This window comes from Dipodomys merriami, unplaced genomic scaffold (assembly GCF_024711535.1).
Source record: "Dipodomys merriami isolate MVZ:Mamm:240054 unplaced genomic scaffold, mDipMer1.0.p SCAF_15, whole genome shotgun sequence".
Classification (NCBI taxonomy): domain Eukaryota; kingdom Metazoa; phylum Chordata; class Mammalia; order Rodentia; family Heteromyidae; genus Dipodomys; species Dipodomys merriami.
The window spans coordinates 10,162,565-10,183,556 of record NW_027202826.1 but is presented as its reverse complement, the minus strand read 5'-3'; the positions used below and the strand labels follow the sequence as shown (position 1 = coordinate 10,183,556).

The following is a 20,992-nucleotide window of genomic DNA, read 5'->3' as shown; positions in this document are numbered from 1 at the left end:
GAATTAAGGAAAAAGATGTTCTGGGGGAAAAAATCCGACTAAGAATTTCCTGTCAGTGGGATGAAGGAGTGAGAAATGGCTTGGAAGTTGACATCTATGGAAGGTTTCCAGACATTTCCATCTCAGTTTCAACAGCATAGATCTAAGACTATATGAGACCAAGCTCTAACATATTCATGATGTGATCTGCATTTTTATATCAAATCAGTCTTAGTAATTAAAATGGTGCAACTTCCCTGACTCTTTCATTCCTGAGCATCTCTAGCCCTTATATATTTGAAGGAATTATTTATGCCTTCTTCTGCCCCTACCCAAACAAGTCGCATTACTCCTTCTAAATCACTGTATCCAAGCAATTCATTATTTTGGCTTCTTTTTTAGATGTCAGCCCCATTTTCAACACTCATCTCAAAGTGTTGCTTAACTACAGTACTAAAAATTCTTGACATTTATAGTACTTTCAACATCTCACTACTATAGTCTTTAGTGTTAAAATTTTTTTCCACTTTGCTGCTTTAAATATCCTGTGGATTAAGCTCATCGGAGCCTGTGGCTGTGGAGTGCTGGAAAAGCTGTTATAATCTCCCAGCGCCTTTCAGCAGACGCCCGCCATGCGCGACACGTGAGGACAGAAGTGTTGATGTCTCTGGGGTCCGCAGCTGGCCTTGGAGATCTCCTCCGCCGGCCCCAGGCTGGCCCTCGGCACTGCCGCTCTCCGAAGGGCTGGCAAGGCTGGGGAAGAAGGCGGCCTGCACACCGGCGGGCAGCACCCCAGACCAGAACCTGCACTGTGCGCCACGTGGCCTCCCACCTGACTTGCCTCGTTCAGAGGCACTGGTGCTGAGGTGGAGAGCAGACCCACCTCGGGGACTGGCTGGGTCATGTCAGACCAGGGATTTCCCTCTCTGGTGTTGAGTGTGCAGGGACTGTGGGAGAGGGGTGGACCATTACATGTGCATCGGCGGCGCAGCCCCCGACTTCACAAGGCGTTTGCGGAGGTCACTCCTGCTCTGGCTCCTGCCTCATTTACTGTCCAGTCCAGGCCCACTCTTCGGGGCACTGCTGTCTACCTATCATTTCCTCAGTGACCCTTCTGAGACCAAGCCTTCCCTCATCTGTGGTTGTGCCTGTCACAGCCTCTAACACACCTATGTTCAGATGATCACACCCACTTGGACTATGAATGAGTGCAGAAGTGGCCAACAGCCCTTCCTACTCCTGAGCCTCCCCAGCTGGCTTGCCTTCCGCCTTCCGCCTCCAATTCCCTTCTTTTCTTCCCTCCTCAAAAGGGAGGAGGGAGCTGTAGTCTGACTGAATAAAAGCAACCCTGCTAAGGCTCTTCTTCTCACCCTGATCTGAGACAGACTCAGACTCTGGTACTGAAGGCCAGGGAGTTGGCGAGGAGTGAGGACAAGATGGAAGATGCTCCAGGAGCTCTGCCGGCAGCAGGGTGCTGGCCTCAGTGTCACCACGCACCCCTGTGCTCTTGCTGTCCACACCTGGCAACAGTTACCACATTAGATCTGTTTTGCTCATTGTAGATCAGGGATCCTTGTGGAATTAGGGATCCATTAAGGACTCGTGGTGACTAAACACAGGGAAAGGACAGTCACTTTCCAAAGGATCTTCACGGGGAAGAGACAAGCTGCAGACTGAAGCTCAGAAACTGCGCCCCAGGAATGGCGCTGCAGCACCAGCGGCGGGAGAGCTCCCTGCTCTGAGCAGTGGTCTCCTCCTGCAGTTGGAGCATCGCTGAGGAGCTCATTTTTCACCCGGGCCCCCAGAAGGCAAAGGCAGCCCAGGGCCTGTGTGATGGAGCAGTTCTGGCCGCAGGTGCCTGCGTTTTACGCACCTCATAAAAAGGTCCGCAAGCATGCCCAGCCCCCGAGGGGAAAGCAGGGGGTGAGGAATTAGAAACAAACATCAGGGCCAGGAGTTGTTTCAAAAAAGGTGCAAATGAAGGAGCTTAAAACTGATGCTAAGAAGATCTCCGAAGTGAGGGAAAAAATGTGTTACACATCCTTCTCCTGGCAGCGCCAGGCCACGGGCACAGCACACAGGCACTGGACGGCCAAACACGGGCCATTTACAGGACTCCCTGTGCCTTGGTGAGGACAGGACTCCCTGGCTTGCTCACTCTCAGGCAACCACACGTACAGCACGCTTCAGAGGCCAGCCCTGCACATGGGGCAGGAGCCATCTCCATGAGCTGAGGGTTTCGAACGCTATGAAGGAGAGTGTCATTTTACTAACCTGGACGCAGTTGGAAATTCATCTGAAGAACTCAGATGAACTCAGATTTCTACCACAAAAGAAGTTTCTGATGAGTCTCAAAGTCTTGTTGAGTGTCCTAGGCCTTAAAAGGCATCCATCCCAGCGGATTGATTGGATGACCTTACATGGGGATTCTGTTTGTTCATGATATTTTTTTTTGGGGGGGGGGGGGTCCAGTCGTGGGGCCTGAAATCTGGGCCTGGGCGCTGTCCCTCAGCTCTTCAGCTCAAGGCTAGCGCTCTACCACTTGAGCCACAGCACCACTTCCGGCTTTTTTTCCTTTTTGCTTATGTGGTGCTGAGGAATTGAACCCAGAGCCTCAGGCATGCAAGGCAAGCGCTCTACCACTGAGCCACCTTCCCAGCCCAGGGATTCTGTTTGTTAAGAACCACAAACACCATTCAGTGGAACCAGCATGAGCGCAGGGGTGTTTGGCGAGCACCCCACCCCAAACGAGCTTGTGAAGTTCGGTGGTGTCCTGTGCTGCATGGCACCCTGGCTGACTGCCTGGCCTTGCTCTGGCTTCCTGCATGACCAGGGGCTGGTGGTACTTTTCTTTCCCATTTCCCACTGCTGTTTGGCAATAAAAGTGGACTGCCTCGGAAAGTACCTTGCAAACTGAAAAACCCAAATGAAGATGGAGCTGGGCCCAAGTGCACAACGTAGGAGCCCGAAGCTACTTTCTGTCCCAGGGATTGCAAGAAGGACCACAGTTCTTTTCAGCTCTTCCCATCAAGAGGAAGGTCTGTGCTATTCCTGAATCCAGGCTGGCCCCCAGGGCTGACCTCGTGTGAACTATGAACCCGAGATTGGAGAGGTTTTATTTTCCATGAACTTGTTCTCTACTCTGGACACCCAGAGCTGAGTGTCACCCAGAGCTTGCTCCGTGTCACCCAAATCACGTACCTCACCCCAGACTGCAGCCACTGATGTGCAAGGCCATCCTAAACCTCAGCACACACAGGTGTGAATCCAAGTAAAATCCAGGGAGCTGGACCAGGTGTGGGGCCACGCACAGCCTCATAGCCACACACGTACTTCCACAAGCATAAGCGGCTGTGTGTGAAGCCCTGGCCTCCAGCAGTGTTTGTTACACACACAGGGTAAGTGCCGACCGTCTCACAGCACAGGCACAGCCCAGCTCCCTGTCCACGAGTCACGCAGCTCACAGCCCGATGGTCCTGGTGACCGAGGGGAGACGAACAGGGCCTACGGGCCGTGCAGGGAAGCCCTCAATTCTATCCCCAGCTCAAAACCAAAACAAAGTTGAGAGCCTGAGGGCTCAGTGAAGCAAAGTTCCCGAGATCAAATGACTACAGCAAGGCAGGACTCAAAGGCCACTCTGGGGCTTCCTACCGAGATTGAAAAATTGCTTCTGTCTCTCACCCCCATCCGGTTTCTGACCACTTGCCTCTGGGTGGCACATGGCAAGGGGCGGATGAGACAAAGTTGCTGCAACGTGCTCCCCAATACCCACGTCACCAGGTTTCAAGTTATTTAAGTTTTCCACCCAGAGATGAAACGCAGCAGCAAAGCAGTGCCGTTCCCAGGCCTGGCTGGCCCTCGAGCAATCTCAGCTCTCCTCAGCACTGCCCCACGAACCCCCTCCCACCCCACCAGGGCCCGGCACACCCCCTGCTCTACAGTAGATCCAAAGGCATTGTCAAGTATCTTAGGCTGAGCATAGTTTGCTTTTCCTAGCCCTAATGGATGTGTTTCACTGCCCACGTCATTAGCACCTTTACTTGTTTGCCTCAAAAGCCTCTGAAAATATAAAGACAGTAGAGTCAAAGGCAGAGCTGACCAAAGACTGGCCCAGGGAATATACACAATGCTACTCCCAGACCCCTAAGAGCCGTGCACAATCCCTTTACCAACCCTTACCTGACAACCCCCACTCCAGCTCCTTCTGTGAACCACTCTCAGCCACGAAAAAAACAAACAAACAAATAAACAGCCCATCAGACTCTCTTCTAGGGCACAGGCAAGGTATGGCCTTTAGATCTGAACACTGCCAGAAGCCTCCTCTCTGCAAGGTAGAATGCAAGTGTGTCTAGGTACTTCCTGGATGCAGGTACTGATGCAGCCCGTCAGTCTGCAGGGTGAGGGTGGCGAGTCAGTCTGCAGGGTGAGGGTGGCAAGAACGAGGGGAAGAGCGTGAGAACGTGAGCTGACCTTTGGTTAGTGCCTCAGGGGTCATATCAGACATGTCGACCCGGAAGAGCAGGTACTGCTGGGCTTGGAGGAGGAGGCCTGGGAAGTCTCTCTCCACAGATGCAAACTGCTCGATCTTGTTTTTCACGGATGCAAGAACCTGTCAAAGAAACTTCCATATTAATGCCTCACACCAGAAGTCCACTGTGTTACCAATGCACCTCGACTATTACAACATTAGGTGTTTGCTCACTTTAAACTGTCTGGGTATATCTTAAAGTATCCTAAATGGAGACTTTGTCTAGAATAAGCCAGCTTACTAGGAACTGGGTAGGAAAGCACATTAGTTAGGACACTGGGATTTCTGGAAAATGACAGAGTCATGAGAGGAGGAAGGACTCTGAATCAGGAGCTGAACGGGTCTGTGGTCGGCGGGTGGGTACCTGGTAGAGCGAGCGGACACTGGGCTGGAAGACCATGTTGGTGTTGAGCAGGAAGGAGCGCAGGAGAGGCTGGGGGTAGCTGGCGAGCTGCGTGATGATCCCGATCAGCAGCAAGTTCACATGCAGGGAGTTCTCCAGCATGCTCTCCAGCTTGGACAGGACCACGCTGATAAACGGGCCTGTGGAGAGAGCAGAAGCTACAGGGCTGGCTGGGCGCAGGGGGCCATGACCCCCAAACCACACAGGCATGTATCCTGTTTCTCCTGCTTTAAGATCTAACAGAAGACAAAGTATTGCCACAAAGAGAAACAGGAGGTAGGAAAATATACATGGAGACAAATATTTTGACTCCACAAGTGGTTTTATTCCTTTGAAAATTGTCTCACCAGGGTTAAAAACTTGAATGACAAATACTTTTATTTAGTTAGAATATATATATACATATATTTTTGGTGCTAGTCCTGGTGCTTGAACTTAGGGGTCTGGGCACTGTCCCTGAGCTTTATTTCTCAAGGCTAGCACTCTACCACTTCAGCCACAGTGTCACTTCCAGACTTTTGATGGTTAATTAGAGGTAATAATCTCACAGACTTTCATGTCCAGGCTGGCTTCAAACCTCGATCCTCAATACCTCAGCCTCCTGAGTAACTGGGATTATAGGCATGAACAATCAGTGCCTGGCTTAAAAAGTACTCTCTTTCAGATGCCAGTGCTCAAAACATTCATTTCATGACATTTTGCAAGCATCTGAAAGGCCATTGAAAGTCTTGGTAAGAAATTTTTGTGTGGCCAGTGCAGTAGCTCATGCCTATAATCCTGGCGGAGATAGGGAGAATCAAGGTTTGGAATCAGCCTAGACAAAAAAATTAGCAAGACTCTTATCACAATCAATAAGCCAGGTATGGTGGTATGTGCCTATGATCCCAGCTCTGAGGAAGGACTAGGTTGAATATTCAGCCTAAAGGTAGAACCAGGCAAAAAACACAAAGAAGGGGAAAAGATACAGGAGTGAATGAGGCCCTGGCAACTCAGTAAGCACACCAATTTTTCTTTGGGGGGGGGGGGAGGGCTGGGGAAGGCAGGGGAGGCGAGTCTGAGTCTCTCCTATCATGGAGTTCTTTGAAAAGGAAATCTATATGGCTACAAAAAGCAGTTCACAAAGCAAAAACTGACAAAAACAAGCCTCACCAACTGTGGGTCACTAGAAAATTAACATGCTTTATTTTTTGAGTTCACTGAAGGCAGAGAAATATATATGACAATAATAAAATGACTTGAAGATGTTCAATTCTTTAACCATAAAAATGTTCCATTAAGCAAGATGGATGGGAATTTGTATTCCTCCCAGGGGAGCACTGACGATGCCATGACACTTGGCATGTTTATAGCAAAAGCACACACCCCTCAACCATCAGACATGCCTTCTGAACACTTCACCGCCATCAACGCGGGCTTCACAAAAGCCCACTTCATTTCAGAATGCCTCATGCAGAGACCTCACAGGGTCTGAGAATGAAGCCTCTCCATGGAAACAGGTCTCTGTGAGAAACAAGAACAGCAAGCCCTGTACTCGAACCAGGAGCTAATGGGGCAGCTGACATAGCCCTGCCTCTATCTGAGGATGAGGGCACACTTGGGTGGGAAGAGTCACAAAGGGAGGAAGTAGCTTGTTTCCCATACATTGTGAGAAGAGAGCATCACAATGACATCAGTGTGTTACGTAAGTAATCACAGCACTAGCTCAAGTCCAGAAGACTGCCATCACAAGCCCTTTCCAGTTCCTACTTTATTGTTAGATGATTTTTAATTGCATTGAACAAAAAAACTGCCTAGCAAAATGAAGTTATAGGGAACCGATAAGCAGCTGAAAATCAGAAGACAGCTTGGAGAGCCACAAGTATGCATGGAGGATGGCAGACAAACTCCCTACTTGCTATAATTGACTCCTGAGTGTTCCCCAAAGGCTCGTGTGTTGCAGACTTAAGTCTCCAATGGAGGTACTACTGGGAGGTCAGGAGATTGTTAGAAGGTGGAGTCCAGTGGGAGGCAGTTAGGTCACTGTAGGCATCCCTTGTCTGGGGATATTTAGACGCTGGCTCTCTTTGCTTCCTGGCTACCATGAGGTAAGTAGCTTCCTCAGTCACACATAAACCGCTGATATACTGCCATACGCCCAAAGAAAATGGGGCCAGAGAAACATGAACTGAAATCCTTCCATTTGAATAAGGAGACCATTTCGGGTATTTTAACAGACTACCCATAGAATGTTCAAACGTTCAAAATGACCAAGGCCCACCTCTACCATCACTCCCTGTCATTTCTCTCCTCAAGAGTCCTCATCTCCTGCCTTGATCAACTCTACTCCTTCTTCCTACATTTCCTAACTCCAAGCATGTGGCTGCTATCAGTTGCGCAACTCAACTTGGAAGTAACTTAAATGTGGGCCAGAGCCTCAACTCTCCCCTGGAATCTCTTCCTTTGTCAACATCTCATCATGTCCAATATAGACTCAAAAACTGATTTTTCTGTTCTAATAGAGATTAAAAAAAAATTCTGTGTGTGTGCATTTGTTTTTGTATACAAAATGGAAAACAGGCCACTCCCTCCAGGAGGAAAAATCTGTTAGCAGATTCTACTATATTCTTCCAAAAGTGTTTTATGTGTGTAATAATAGCTGAGTGATTATTCGAAATATTTATGAAGTACATCCCATGTGACAGCCAGTATTCCAAGCACTTTTCATGTACTACCCACAACCACCCTAGGAAGTATGTTTACTATTTATCCCATTTAAAGATAAGGCAGAATTTTAAATGTGTATAGCTAGTAAATAATGGTGTCAGAATTTCAATTCAGACCATCTTATTTTCAGTGCTTTAAACCAGCATGTTATCTTGCCTCCTCTGTGTGTGTGTGTGTGTGTGTGTGTGTGTGTGTGTGTGTGCGTGCGTGCGTGTGTGTGTGTGTGTGCTTGTGGTCTGCATGTGTGTTGGAGAGTTTCTCATACCAACACATAGAGAGCTGTCTAAGTGATCTCAGGATCAGAAGATGTTTGATTGTTAGGTGTTGCATAGGCAAGCCAGTATCCCACTAGTGGACCTTGGGTTGTTTCTGATCTTTTTCTATGAGAAACACTGCTGCAGTGGACGTCCCTGTATGCACATCTTGGCACAGAAGCAAATATGGATGTGAAAATTATTTAAGAAGCACCACTGCCAAGCCCAAGCAGTGGTGCATCTAAATTCAAATACAGTGACACAAATCTCCCCTTGTTCTCTGCTTTCCATGCTACCACAAATGCTGATCTTTCATGCCTGCTCAACTTTAATACTTCTAGGGTCTCTTCAGGGCAGAAGCTCATTCTTCAGCTTGGCCCAAAGGGCCCCCTACAAGCTGACATTAGCCAGGCTTTGGCTCCTCTCCTAGCCTCCTGCCCTATGTGGTCCAGACGCTGTCCTACTGAGCCCCTGCTCTGCCTCGTTTCCGCTGTCAGTGCCCGGCTCTGGGAGGCTCTCACTCCTCTTTCCAAGAGCTCCCTTCACACTGACTTAACACATGACAGATGTGCAGATCTCACTAAGAGTCCTTTGCTGGTGTCTCCCATGAAAGACTCTGATTTCTTTGCACAATGCATCTTTAGTTCCTGAATACAGAACCTACCAGACATTATGGGATCAGTTAACAATCGCTCAATACATGAACAAATAACACTGGATAAATTAGGAAATTCGTTTTAGCAGATATCCCAATTCCCTGGAAGTTAATGGTTCTGAACATACTCAGAAAGTTTGGAAGCTACAAAGCTCCATGGAAGGAGGAAATGTTTCCTGATGCTATGTACATATTCCTAAGGAGGAAGGAGAAGGGACCTTGCACTGTGTTTTATGGATTCCCAGGTGGATCACATGTGAAGTACTTATTATTTAATAAAGCATTGTATTAGCTCCCTGGTACCCCAAGCTATTGGCACTTTTCCCAGAGTTGATACTTCGTCAGTGAGATGGCACTGTAAAGAATAACCTTTACTGGCCAAAGGAATCCTTATGTCCCACAAAACGCCTGCAGGACAAGGGCATTTCCCGCTGGGGACAGTGGGCAGGCTCTGGGCAACACGGCCTATAGCCTGCTTCTGTCCTACCCTCGCTCAGCAATCCCAGCTCAGTTCACTCCCCTCTCAACAGGAAAACGTGACGTGATCTAATCCTTCTTACTTATGATTGACTGGATGATTGAATTTTAATTAAAAGTTGTTCACACTGAAATGTTATCTCAGCTAGAACCCCAAGCCTTATAATTGTGGAATGAAAGGCTCTCTCCCTGTTTAAGTAAATCTCCAGGCATCCATAAATAGATGAACAAATGCTGGGGGAGGAGAGGGAAAGAGCTCCTTGAAATCGCATTAAACCTCCGTGACTGGACCAGAGGGCATCTGCTTCATCTCTCTCAGGGGGCCCTGGGACATTGGGGCACCCCCCCCCACCAAGCTGCCTGCCACTGCCAGTGAAGAACAGGTCTCAGCTGCGGCTGTGGGAGATGATGCTGTCCTGGTTGGCAAATGGCAGCCCTGGGACGCTAAGGCCTTAAAGCTTGCAAGGGGCGAGAATTAGGATCCACCCATAGGCCTGACTGCAAGGCCACTGTCTGTGTCTTTGTGTCCTTCACGTCTTCTGGCACCCTCTTTGTGACTGAATACCCCAGCCCCCTTGAGCTTTCTGGGCCCTCTCGTCTGTAGAAATTCCCTCAACGCCACCACCTGCAGATTCCAATTTTTATTGCTTAATATTGAATGGTGTTTCCTGCCTTAATTCCTCACCTCATCCCATTCATCGGGCATCCCCTCCTGTGCCTTTGCCTCTTACAGAGTTTCTCTAAATTGCTAGACAGGTGCCTTTTGAACACACCCATCTGGAAGAGTGCAGAATGTATGTATATCTAGTCTCATTTGGGGTTACAGACTCTATACCTATCTGAATGGGCTGCAAGGCCAAGATACAACAAACCCCGGTGGTCTGTGATGTGTGCACGTGGTCACTGTCAACCGGACAAGTGTTCCCAGCACCTCCCGGGGACTCTGAACTCTGCTCAGACAAAACAGGGAACAGCGCGTCTCTGCCCTGCGGAAGTATGTTTTCTAGCAGGGGAGCCTGTAATTCCAAAAAGTATGCATACAAATGAGTGCTAAAGAGAAAAATAAATTGGACTAAAGGAAATGGGGTTATTAAATTATAAGATGGGATTCCTGTAGGGTTTCAAGTCCTATTACTGTATCACAGAGGGATCAAGAGAAGCTATTGAACAGTACAACTTAACCCCTAACGTGCTACACAAACAAGACAAGCATTGCTTTCTTCTGACAAAATACAAGTGAGACTATCCCTTGGTCTTTACAAAAATATCTTTCTTCCTCTGTCAGGTAAACCAATAATGTTCTTCATGTCCACCTATACCTTACCTGTTCACACATGTGCAAGGACTCTCAAAGAGCTGAAACCATAAGACAATTAGGGTTATCACCTGTGAACGGGGTGCTCTGAGTCCTCACAGGACGGTAACTGGTATCTCCTGCCCCAAATGGGGAGGGCATGGTCTCCACAGCAGGAGTTTCCACCATGAAAGAGTCAAAGTCGTCGTCCTCCTCTTCTATGTCCTTGTCGCCCAAGGACAGAGAATTATTCTCCTTTTCCTCCTTTTCTCCTTTGCTCTCTTCCTCTCTCATTTCTTCTTCCCTCATAAGAAGGAAGGGATTGGGTGTGGGGAAGCTCTGGTCCATCAGGCCCTCAGTGCCTGAATCTAACTCCTGAATGATTTGGTCATACTGGGCAATAAGGTCTTCACTGTCTGGGTTGACAACGGGCACATCTGCACTGGGCTCTGCTTCAGCAATGGGGGCTGCTACCTGGGTTTGAGCTTCAGGAGCCAGTTCCAGCACATTGTCTTGCTTTGATTCTGTGGCTGGGTTCTGAGCCAGGTCTGAACTGTCTCTCTTGGCTTCCTCCTCTTCATCTTTCTCTGGCTGGGGGCTGGGGAGGAGGCCGTTATTTACAAGGAGCCTCTCACCCTTGGGCTGGGCCTGGGCTGGGGGCCCTGCTTCCTCCAGCAAGTTCTTGGCATCCTCTGAGTCCTTCTCGGCACAAAGTCTGTAGACCATCACATCATCCTGGAAGTCCGACTCTTCGATGTAGGAGCCTTTGAAGAGCAGGATGGCATTCTTCTTCATCTCTTGGATGTGTTTAGGGGGATCCATAGGAGCAGGAGTACCGGATGTCTCCGCGTCATCGTCAGGCCCAGGGGAGCCCACCTCGGCCCCCGAGGAGATGCCAGTGTCATAGCTGTCATCCCATTCGAGCTCTGTCTGGCTTCTGTCCTTGGTTGAAGCCAGCTGGGGGCCAGTAGTCCCGGGACATTGTTGAGAGAGTCTGGAGGCAGGGCAGGCTGAGCTTGGGTGGCTCTCCCCAGTCAAACTGTGTAGAAAGGTCTCGGGGTCAGGTGAGTCCCCATCATAGAGGGCCGACCAGACTCTGCAGTCCCTCATGCAGCGGAGGATGTTTGTGTGGGCCTCCCACAGGTACTGCAGGTAGCTGATGTCCAGCGCCTTCCCATACTCCACGATGCAGGCTGCTGGGGAGGGTTCCCCAGGCAGCAGCTGCTCTGTGGTCCCTGCACACAAGCAGAGAGAATGAGTGAGGGGAACGGCTGCAAAACCTTCCGTAACCCGCTGCTACCAGACATTTCAGGTGTAGTCATTGATGATTAAATTGTTTCTGAACAGGAAAAGTCAATAAGGTTTTAATAACCAAAGATGATGACAGAGACTCTACCCTCACAGAAGTTATAAGACCATAATGGCCAGATACTGTCGATAGCCATCAGAAAATTATTTGACACCAGTTGTTAGAGGGAAAGAAAAGCTGATCAGAGCCACTTCTCAGGGTGACAGGATGACACTGGGTAATTCACCTAATGTAGTATCTGCCACACAATGGGTAATAATTGAAGTTTTTCACTTTGGTTATAAATATCTATGAATTTGAGAACCAGGTTTTCTATAGAAAACCTTGAGTTTTTAGAAACACCAGTGATCTCATTGTTCCTCCATGGGAACTACCAGGATATAAATATGTATCTCACTCAAATGGTCTGACTGAGTTAGGTCATATTAAAACCAAAACAGTCATTTCAGTGTGAGAATGCATTCTGTGCCTGTGTTAGAAGTTCTAATCTAGCTATGTGCCCATGACTCATGCCTGTAATTCTAACTACTGGGGAGGCTGAGATTGGGAGAACTGTGGTTCCAGGCAAGTGTTGGGGTGGGGAGTGTTCTTAAGACCCCTTCTAAACCAATAGCTGGGCACAGCGGCTTATATCACTATGCTTCTCATCCCAGTGACATGCGCTGACCCAGGGTAACCTAAGCAAAATGGCCGCCAGACTCCATGTCCATTGAAGAAGCGGGGCATGGTGGCATGCCTGTGAGCCCAGCAAAGGCAGGGAGTCTTAAACAGGAAGATCACAGAACTGGGGACATGAAGTCCTACCTCAAAAATACTCAATGCAAAACAGAATTGGACATGGCTTCGTAGTAGAGCATGTGACCTTGTTTAAACCCCAGCATAACTAATTAATTAATTAAATGTTCCAAACTCTTTACTGAAATAGTGGTGAAAATATCTGCAAGTAAGAATGTTTTTTCTGAAAGCAAGGCAATTTTTTAAAGACTCAGATAAAGAAAATTATATATTGCACCATTTCTTAAACATCTACAATGTTGCAGGTGCTAGGTCAGTGCCATCAAAGCCAACCCTCCCAATGATCCTGTATGATAGAAATTCTTTTCCCCACTAGCTCACTAGCCCCAGTCAGGGCTGGGCCATGGTTCAAAGGCAGGCTACCTGATACCAACCCTCACCCTGCCTTCAGTGCTACACCCTCGCCAGCTGCCTGCCCTTAATGATAGGAACCACTTCCAGACTGGGTCAGTATTGAGCCTTCCACAGTACAGGTCTTCAGGTCATTAGAACTAATGTAGGTTCCTCTGCAGCAGGAAGGTTAGTGATTTATCTCTTATCTAACACACACATACACACACATACACACATACACACACACACACACACACACACACACACACACACACACACACACACACACACACACACACACACACACACACACACACACACCTACTACTAAAAATATTTATTGAATATTTACATGCCAGGCAGCATCCTAAGCTTAATCCACTCATCCTTGAACAACTCTTTGAGTAAATATTGTTCCACAGATGAGGAAAAAAGATTGGAAGGGTTAAGTAATCTGTCCAAAAAAAAAAAAAGAGAGCCAAGCAAGACTCAGAATTCCTGCTGTTATCCACTACACAGCAACAAGCTAGCTTGCTAGCCATGCCATCCACCATTAGGGCATTTAGCTGGGGAAGGCAAGCCCAGAGGCTGCACATGGAAGAAACATGGGATATGGGATCCAAGAATCTACAAACTATTCAACCTGGACCATTCAATTCCTCTCAGAGTTTGTTTCTTCGTCTGTAAAGTTGGAATACTGCTTTGTTCAAGATAGAAAGAGAGGCTGGGAAGGTGGCTCAGTGGTAGAGGGCTTGCCTTGCATGCCTGAGGCCCTGGGTCGATTACTCAGCATCACATATGCAAAAAGAAAAAAGCCGGAAGTGGCGCTGTGGCTCAAGTGGTAGAATGCTAGCCTTGAGCTGAAGAGCTGAGGGACAGCGCCCAGGCCCAGAGTTCAGGCCCCACGACCAGACCCCCCCCCCAAAAAAGAAAGAGCTGTCAGGTTTTAGATAATCACATATTTAAACCCAATCTTGAATTCTAAAGCAAATTTAGTCACAGGATCATTCTTGAAACACTTTCCATAGTAAATTTTCAAAGGCATGATTTCCCAATACGTTTTCTAAAATAAATTTTGAATGAGAAAAAATAAAAACAACATAAGAACTCTAGCTTGTCTAACAGGAAAATAAATATATTTAAGATTTAGTAATATAAATTACTAATTTCCATGCATATAGTGTATCTTTATCTTAGGACCAAGAATCAGTAAGATAACCTTTCTCTAAAAATTGTATTTGTATCAAATATAATAATATTTTCTTAGTCTTAAACATATTAAACATATTGTCTCTAAGGACTGTGGCTAGTTGGACAGAATGACACAGAGAAATATCAGAACATGGATTAGGACCCATTAACACCAGGACTGGGTTATTTCCTAGTGGCCACAGAACACACAGAACATTCCTGAACCGGAGCAGTCCTATGATCATCAGAGATACACAAATATCTGCCTTTTGCTCCAGTTGTCTGCCAGCAGGCAGAGGTTCATACCTTACTTCTCAGAGGTGAATTTATAATGAGCCAATCACTTATAAAAATAGAATATTGATGATCCCTGTCATTATATCTATCAACCAGATAGATAATACTGTCATATCACAAATTTCACGTTTTATAATACCTTGACAGATAATCCATTTTGAAAATTAAAATCCAGGCTAATTCTTAATTATACCTATGACTGCATATCCACAATCTCTCATTTTGTGTCAGCACACACTTTTACATTTGAACTCAGGATGCCACAGAAAGGCCACATAAAACAGAAGTCTGGGACAAGTGACCAGGTAATGGCTGGACAATGATTATAGCCAAAGACTGAGACCAACCAAGTTATTCACAAAATAAATAAGACTTTGTATCCTTCCTGTCTGGCCCAGGGTATACAGTCCATCGCTGCCAAGTCCCCACCTGAGTTTTCGTGCGTGCACTTTGACCAGAGGATGTAATCCCTCTCCTGGTTCCCAAGTGTCAGGGTGATCCCACTGGCACAGCAGATGGGGGTCAAGGCCAGCAGCTTGGCCGCAGACACCGAGTAACAGTCTCTTTCCTTCACAGCCCACCTTTGACTCAGCATCATGTGATTGCAGGGCATCAGATACCTAGAAGGACAAGAAGAACCAGTGCTTAGTCCCTGTGATGCCCTGAACCATCATCAGGATTAATGTCCCAAAGCATAATCTGAAACAGTTGTGGTCAGGGGTGGACTTGCCCGGCCCCTCCCCCACTCTAATCCACCCAGCACACCAGCCACAGGGGGTTCTTCCCTCCCTTGCCTAAAACTTGTCCAGGACTGCTTTTGTTTGTTTATTGTTCTGGGCGGTACTGGGAATTGAACCTAGAGCTGCATGCTTGCTAAGAAGGTACTTGACCACTTGAGATTAAGAGCTGCTAACTTCTGATAGGACTGCCCTTCCACAGAGCATTACCCCTGGTGTTCTCAGTTTAACCTCTGTGAATGTCCTCATCTCCCTCTTCACTCTCATGCCTTCATACCCACCGTAACCTTCCCCTGCAGTGTGCCTTCCCCTCACTCTGCTTGACAAACAACCTGTCATCCTATGAAGTCCAGCTTCCGTGCCCTCTTATCTGGAAAGGCTTCCTGGCTCCCACACCAAAGCAGAGCCCATTTCTCCCTCCGTGGTGCTCATGATTAAGCACTATTGCCTTGTATTCCAGCCATTTCAGTGTCTGCCTCCTCAGTACAATGTGGCAGCAGACCAAGTACCGCTTCAACAGTTGATGTTAGAATCCTGAGAACTCCAGCACATGGTGGTCACTGAATGAAGGCAGAGAAGTTCACTCGATAGGCTGAATCTGTTCCCATGGATGTCAGGATCCAGGGTGGACCCCATTTCACACGTTGCTGGTTGCTCATCTAAAGTATCTTACTGTCATTATGAGCAAGACAAGGAAATCTGGGCAGTCATTTCTGACATACCTGCAGCACCCACATGGGCTTCAGGGGTGCACTGAATTTGTGTTGATGTCTGACATTCTTATCAGAGAAAACCCCCCACTGTTTAAGCAAAGATGGAAAAAGGACCCACAGCCAGAGCCAAGTACCCCACATATATGCAAGAGCCAATTCCAGAGCAGCCTAGCCCTTTTGTGAAGAATCACAACCTTTCCACAAGCAGAAAGTGTTCTATATCGCATTCAGCTTCCCAGACAAAGGTGGTACCGAGGAAAACAACCTATGATTAAGGTTCCTGTGCAAAAGATAAAAGCACAACTTGCAGGATATGTCTCAGGCCTGTAAACACTAGGTCACCTCCCACATCTCCTGCTGATCCAAATGAGGGAAACCTAAGTTATATTAATGCCCATTCCACCACAGGAGCCCCAGTCAAACCATTTAATTCTCTTTGTGGTATTTTATGAAAAGGCTTTAAAAGTATGAAATGACAAACTTGCCATCTAACCTTCAGCCACCTATTTCTTACATGCTCTATAAATTGCTAGTATAGCTACGTAAGGGAATCTTTTGCAAGCATATGTATACTAAACTTTCTGTCACTAAGGACCAGACACACTCCACTGGTCATGTCTGATATGGTGGCATCTATTTCCATGAGTTCAGCTTCATGAAAGCTGAGAGCAACAGAAACTAAAAAGGAAACAAAGAGGAGGGCAGATGCTTTGGGAACCCAGACATGAGCCCTATAGGAGAAAGACAGAAGCCATAGGCAGACAACGAAGGGCTCTTTCTCATGAGGATCTCTGTGCCCAGAGGCTTGGGTGACAAGGAGCAAGGCTAGGGAGTGAGCTGTTCTTCTACCTCTATCTGAACTCAGCACAGCTACAGCAGCAAGCTCTACGTGAAGGCGGGCTTCCTGCTGCCTCAGGGGAATTGGTGGGGGCCAGCAGGGGCAGAAATAAGGCAACACAAACAAAAGAGGCCAAAGCAGGGGCAGCAAGGAGATCATGGCAGATGCCACTGTGACAGTAGTGGCAGGGGACAGACTTGCTAGTGAATAAATATAAGAGCCCTTATGTGGGACCCTAGACATGGTAGCTAGTGCTCTACAGGAGACCAACATCTGACAGGAGGTGCCAGGGTGAGAGTAGAAGAAACCTGTCCTGTGGTCACGGATGTATATTGTTTTCCTGAGGCTGAAGAGGCCTCAGGAAATTCACAGTACACGGGACTCATTGTTTTCCTGTGTTGGTTCTTAATTATTTACAGATAAACTGTTTTGATATATATATATATATATATATATATATATATATATATATATATATGGAACTCTCTCTCTCTCTCTATCTATCTATCTATCTCTCTCTCTCTATATATATATATATATGGAACTCAATGTCAACTAGTAGTTCAAACCAAGCAGATTTCATGACTCTAGTTGAAGTATTAAAAAAATGGAACATTGTATCACAGCTAATAGAGCTATTTATCAAATATCACCAGGGGGTAACTTGAAATTCTTTTAGAATAAAGAGTTATTGGCAACTTGGAAACTTGCAAATACCTGCTTTCAGCAAAAGCTAGGGACTGTCTTCTGAATAAATGAATGGAGGGAAGTTGCCCATTGGCTAGAGAAGAACTTCTGTGAATAAAGCAGCCAAGTGCAAGGAACCTCCCTAGGACTCAAAGAATTGCTCTAGAAAGATCCTCCCATCAAGGCAGAAAGTGTAGAAAAGCCACACCTTAACTTATGTCTTCTCAACATTTCAAGGAAAAAAGTAGGAATAGAAAGAATGCTAGAAAGTTCCCAAATGCCAGATACCAAAATAATCATTCAGACATTTAGGACAGGTATTTTGTCATTGAGCATCTTTTTATTCATTCTGTATTCATCTTATTAGGAGATTTATAAATTGAGGAAGTAAAAATAATCTGAGACTAATAAGTATTACCTTTACATATCCAGATTACTCAAAGCCCACCCCTTACCACAGCAGAAAAGAAAATGTTGCCTGGATTGCCCTCTCTGTCTTCATTACTCCTCCAACCTCTACAGCTCCAGTCTATTTTCCTTTCTCCTAGACATCACTCATTAAAATAAACTGCCACTCCTGAAACAATTCAGTGACAAACAATTGATGACAAAGCATGTGCACTGATTATCGCCACACAGACAAGAAAATGGAACCAAAGCAGCCACGAGCAAGGAAGGCAGCTGAAGGTACATAGCAAAGAACAACAAAATGCCAAGAGGAAGAAAACTTCAAAAAGACCATTTGCCGTTTGAAACATGCTGGCCCAAATTCTCCCACTCATTTCTCCCTATTCCACTACTTTTCCATCCTTACCTCCAGAACCCCATTTCCGGTGCACGATGGAATTGGCCCTGAAGTGTACACATAGCTGCTCTTTAGGCAAAGCAGTGTCCATCTGACCCTGACTCAAAATGGTATCCAAGGTATTAAGAAAATTCATTTCACCTCAACTAGGAAGCTCAGGATGGGGACTGGGTTAATTTGACACCTCACTATTGGTCGGTGTTGCCACCTGTCCCTGGTCTGTTGTGTATAGCATGCACACAGGTATCCAATTTCACCTTGATTTTCTGCTTAGTAAATGCCATCTTCTCTGGAGTATCTAATTTCAACTTGCTGTTCTGATGTTTTGCCAAATGAAGGACACATCACAGTTACAAACAGAATAGCACTCTAAAATGCCAAAATTTAAGAGCATTTGAGTTGCCACAGAAATTGGCATACAGTTATTATTTATCACACCACAAACAACTTCATTAGAAAGCTTCATATAACCTTCACTGCTTTATGGGCTGTCAGAACTACAAGTTTATCATGTACATGTAAGGAGAGATATGGAAAGAGAACAAAATGGATGGATTATCAACTGGCTTTTTGTGTTCTTTTAAGTGATCTTGAAATGATAAGAATAAAGATTTTTCATGATTCAGAGACAGATTCTAAACCAGAAAAGATATTCTTTTCAGTAGTTTAAAATGCATTTTCTAGACAATTCTCCTCCCTTAAGTTTGTGAGGCACAATGTTTCCAAAGATATCACCACGGTTAGGTCCTTCTAATAACCTAAGAGGCAACTTAGATGCAGAACAGGTCCAGCCAGATTTAGGAGACCAGGAACTAGTGGCCTCTGGTGCAGGTCTTGTCATTCATTCTTCTTAGATTCCCCCATGCAGCACAGTAGAGTTAGATAGAATATTCAATAAAGAGTACCCATACTATCATATTATTGTCACCATCATCTCCATGAAAAAAAAAAACAAACAAACGTGCTCATCAGCAAGCATCTTTTATTTATACTGTATTTACTTGTATAGAGCATTTAAGTTCAGGAAGTAAAAATAATCTCAGACTAGTAAATATTGAGTTAGATGCCCAGATTATGCAAATCCATCTCCAACCATAAAGGAAAAGAAACACTGAGCATTTGAATTGCACAGAAATTAATATTTCATTATTACCTAGTTATCACATAACAGATTCTTCATTAAAAAGCATTCATACATGTGAAACCACTCTATAGCCTTCTAGACATGCAAATACATCATGTACGTTCCATGAATACAGTGGATCAAGAGGACCATGAGATCTAGTTGTCTTCTGGCATGGTCTGGCTTTTTTTTTTTTTTTTTTTTTTTTGCATTATTTCATTCAGACCCTGTGGTAACATATCCTGTCTGCACTTTGTGGAAACTATGAGTTTTTACCTGCTATGAAAATGACTAGCCCTAACTTAGACACAGACATATGTCCAACATGCTGATTTCTCCTTTGTCATAAGGTACAGGTCTGGGTCTCAGAAGAAGCTGTGGTGATTGCCATTTCTGAGGACAGGCACAACACTGTGAGTGGACAAAAGGTGCAGAGCTTCCCTGGTAAAGGCCGCTGAACAGCAGGCAAGCAAACCTGCCCCGGTGACCCCCCAGTGGGGAAACTCTGCACCTCCAACCAGGGCCAGGCTCACAGCTGCACTGAAAAAACAGCAGCTCTTTATGACATTAAAGAGAGCATTTAAGAATTTAACATATAAATACAACCAGCTTTTCCCCACCTTGAAGCAAAAGCCTTGATTTTGGCAATAAAAAAGACTTAGGCAAGTTGTTCTGCTAAATACTAATGCATTCTGTCATGTCAGTAGAGCCTTGATGGGGTGCTAAAGTAATCCTTTCAGGACAGACTTCCCAGAGCGCTTCTTTATGATGGGATTTGTTCTGTGCTAATGCCCAAAGATTAGTTACTGATGACCTGATCTAAAACAGATCAAAAACTGTTTTTATACCTAAAAATTTCTCCCATAAAACTCTGTAAGGCCCTCCAAAGTATGCCACAAACTTTTCTTTCGTTTTTGTTTTTTTTTTTTAATACAGAACTAAGGATTGAACTCAGGACCTGGTAAGCATTCTACTACCTGAACCCTGAGTCCTCTTGCTTTTCGTTTAGATTACAGATAGGTTCTTGCATTCATGCCTAGGACCACAACCTCAGACAAAGATCCTACCTCTGCCTCCCAAGGCGTTGAGATTACAGGTATGCACTATCATCTATAGTCTATTTTCTTACTCGTTTTTTGTTTTGTTTTTTTACTTGTTATTTATTTGTTTGTTTGTTTTGCCGGTTGTGGGGCCTGAACTTCGGGCCAGGGTGCTGTCCCTCAGCTCTTCAGCTTAAGGCTAGTGCTCTACCACTTGAGCCACAGTGCCACTTCCGGCTTTTTCTGCTTATGTGGTGCTGGGGAATCAAACCCAGGGCCTCATGCATGCAAGGCAAGCACTCTACCACTGAGCCACCTTCCCAGCCCCTTCTCAATTGCTCCCTTTTAATTGTCCCTTCTTAATTGCTCCCTTTTGTGGGATGCTATGCTTACCCTGCACTGTCCTTCAGAACCAGTCCCTCTCATACTTAGCACTGCATCTATCAGAATCCTTTAGAATATTTGTTAAAACATGCCTCACTTGGGCCCATCTTCAAAGTTCCTTGTAGGAGGCTGAGAATTTGCATTTCTGACCAGTTCCTAGGCATTGCTGCTACTGCTGCTCTTCCCAGAAGGCCTTTGATACCCCTTTAGTTTTCCAGAGCTTCCTATGCAGAAATGCTACCACACTTACCTGGAATGTCTTTCCCTAGGTAATCTATACCTACATGTCAAAACCCCACGGTGGACTAAGTGAAGCCAAATCCTCTCTTCCTTTGCTTTCTGCTTCATCTGCCTTTATCCCCACTAAGGAAGGCATGTCAGTATTAGAGGTACTTAAAAGCTGTTTTGCTGGGCCTATGAATTAAAGATAGCAGGAGAAAAACTTGG

The 20,992-nt window shown here is 45.9% G+C and overlaps 1 protein-coding gene across 4 annotated transcripts in view; it reads right to left on the bottom strand.

Moving 5' to 3' along the window:
* Fhip1a (FHF complex subunit HOOK interacting protein 1A) overlaps positions 1-20,992 on the bottom strand; it is a 195,819-nt gene that overhangs the window by 7,410 nt on the left and 167,417 nt on the right. For all 4 annotated transcript variants that reach the window (XM_070022201.1, XM_070022202.1, XM_070022200.1 and 1 more), the window contains 4 exons: positions 14,648-14,838; positions 10,386-11,528; positions 4,872-5,050; positions 4,450-4,588 (listed from right to left, as the gene is read on the bottom strand). In XM_070022201.1, coding sequence (XP_069878302.1) covers positions 4,450-4,588; positions 4,872-5,050; positions 10,386-11,528; positions 14,648-14,838 — 1,652 coding nt within the window. The remainder of the gene's footprint in view (positions 1-4,449; positions 4,589-4,871; positions 5,051-10,385; positions 11,529-14,647; positions 14,839-20,992) is intronic.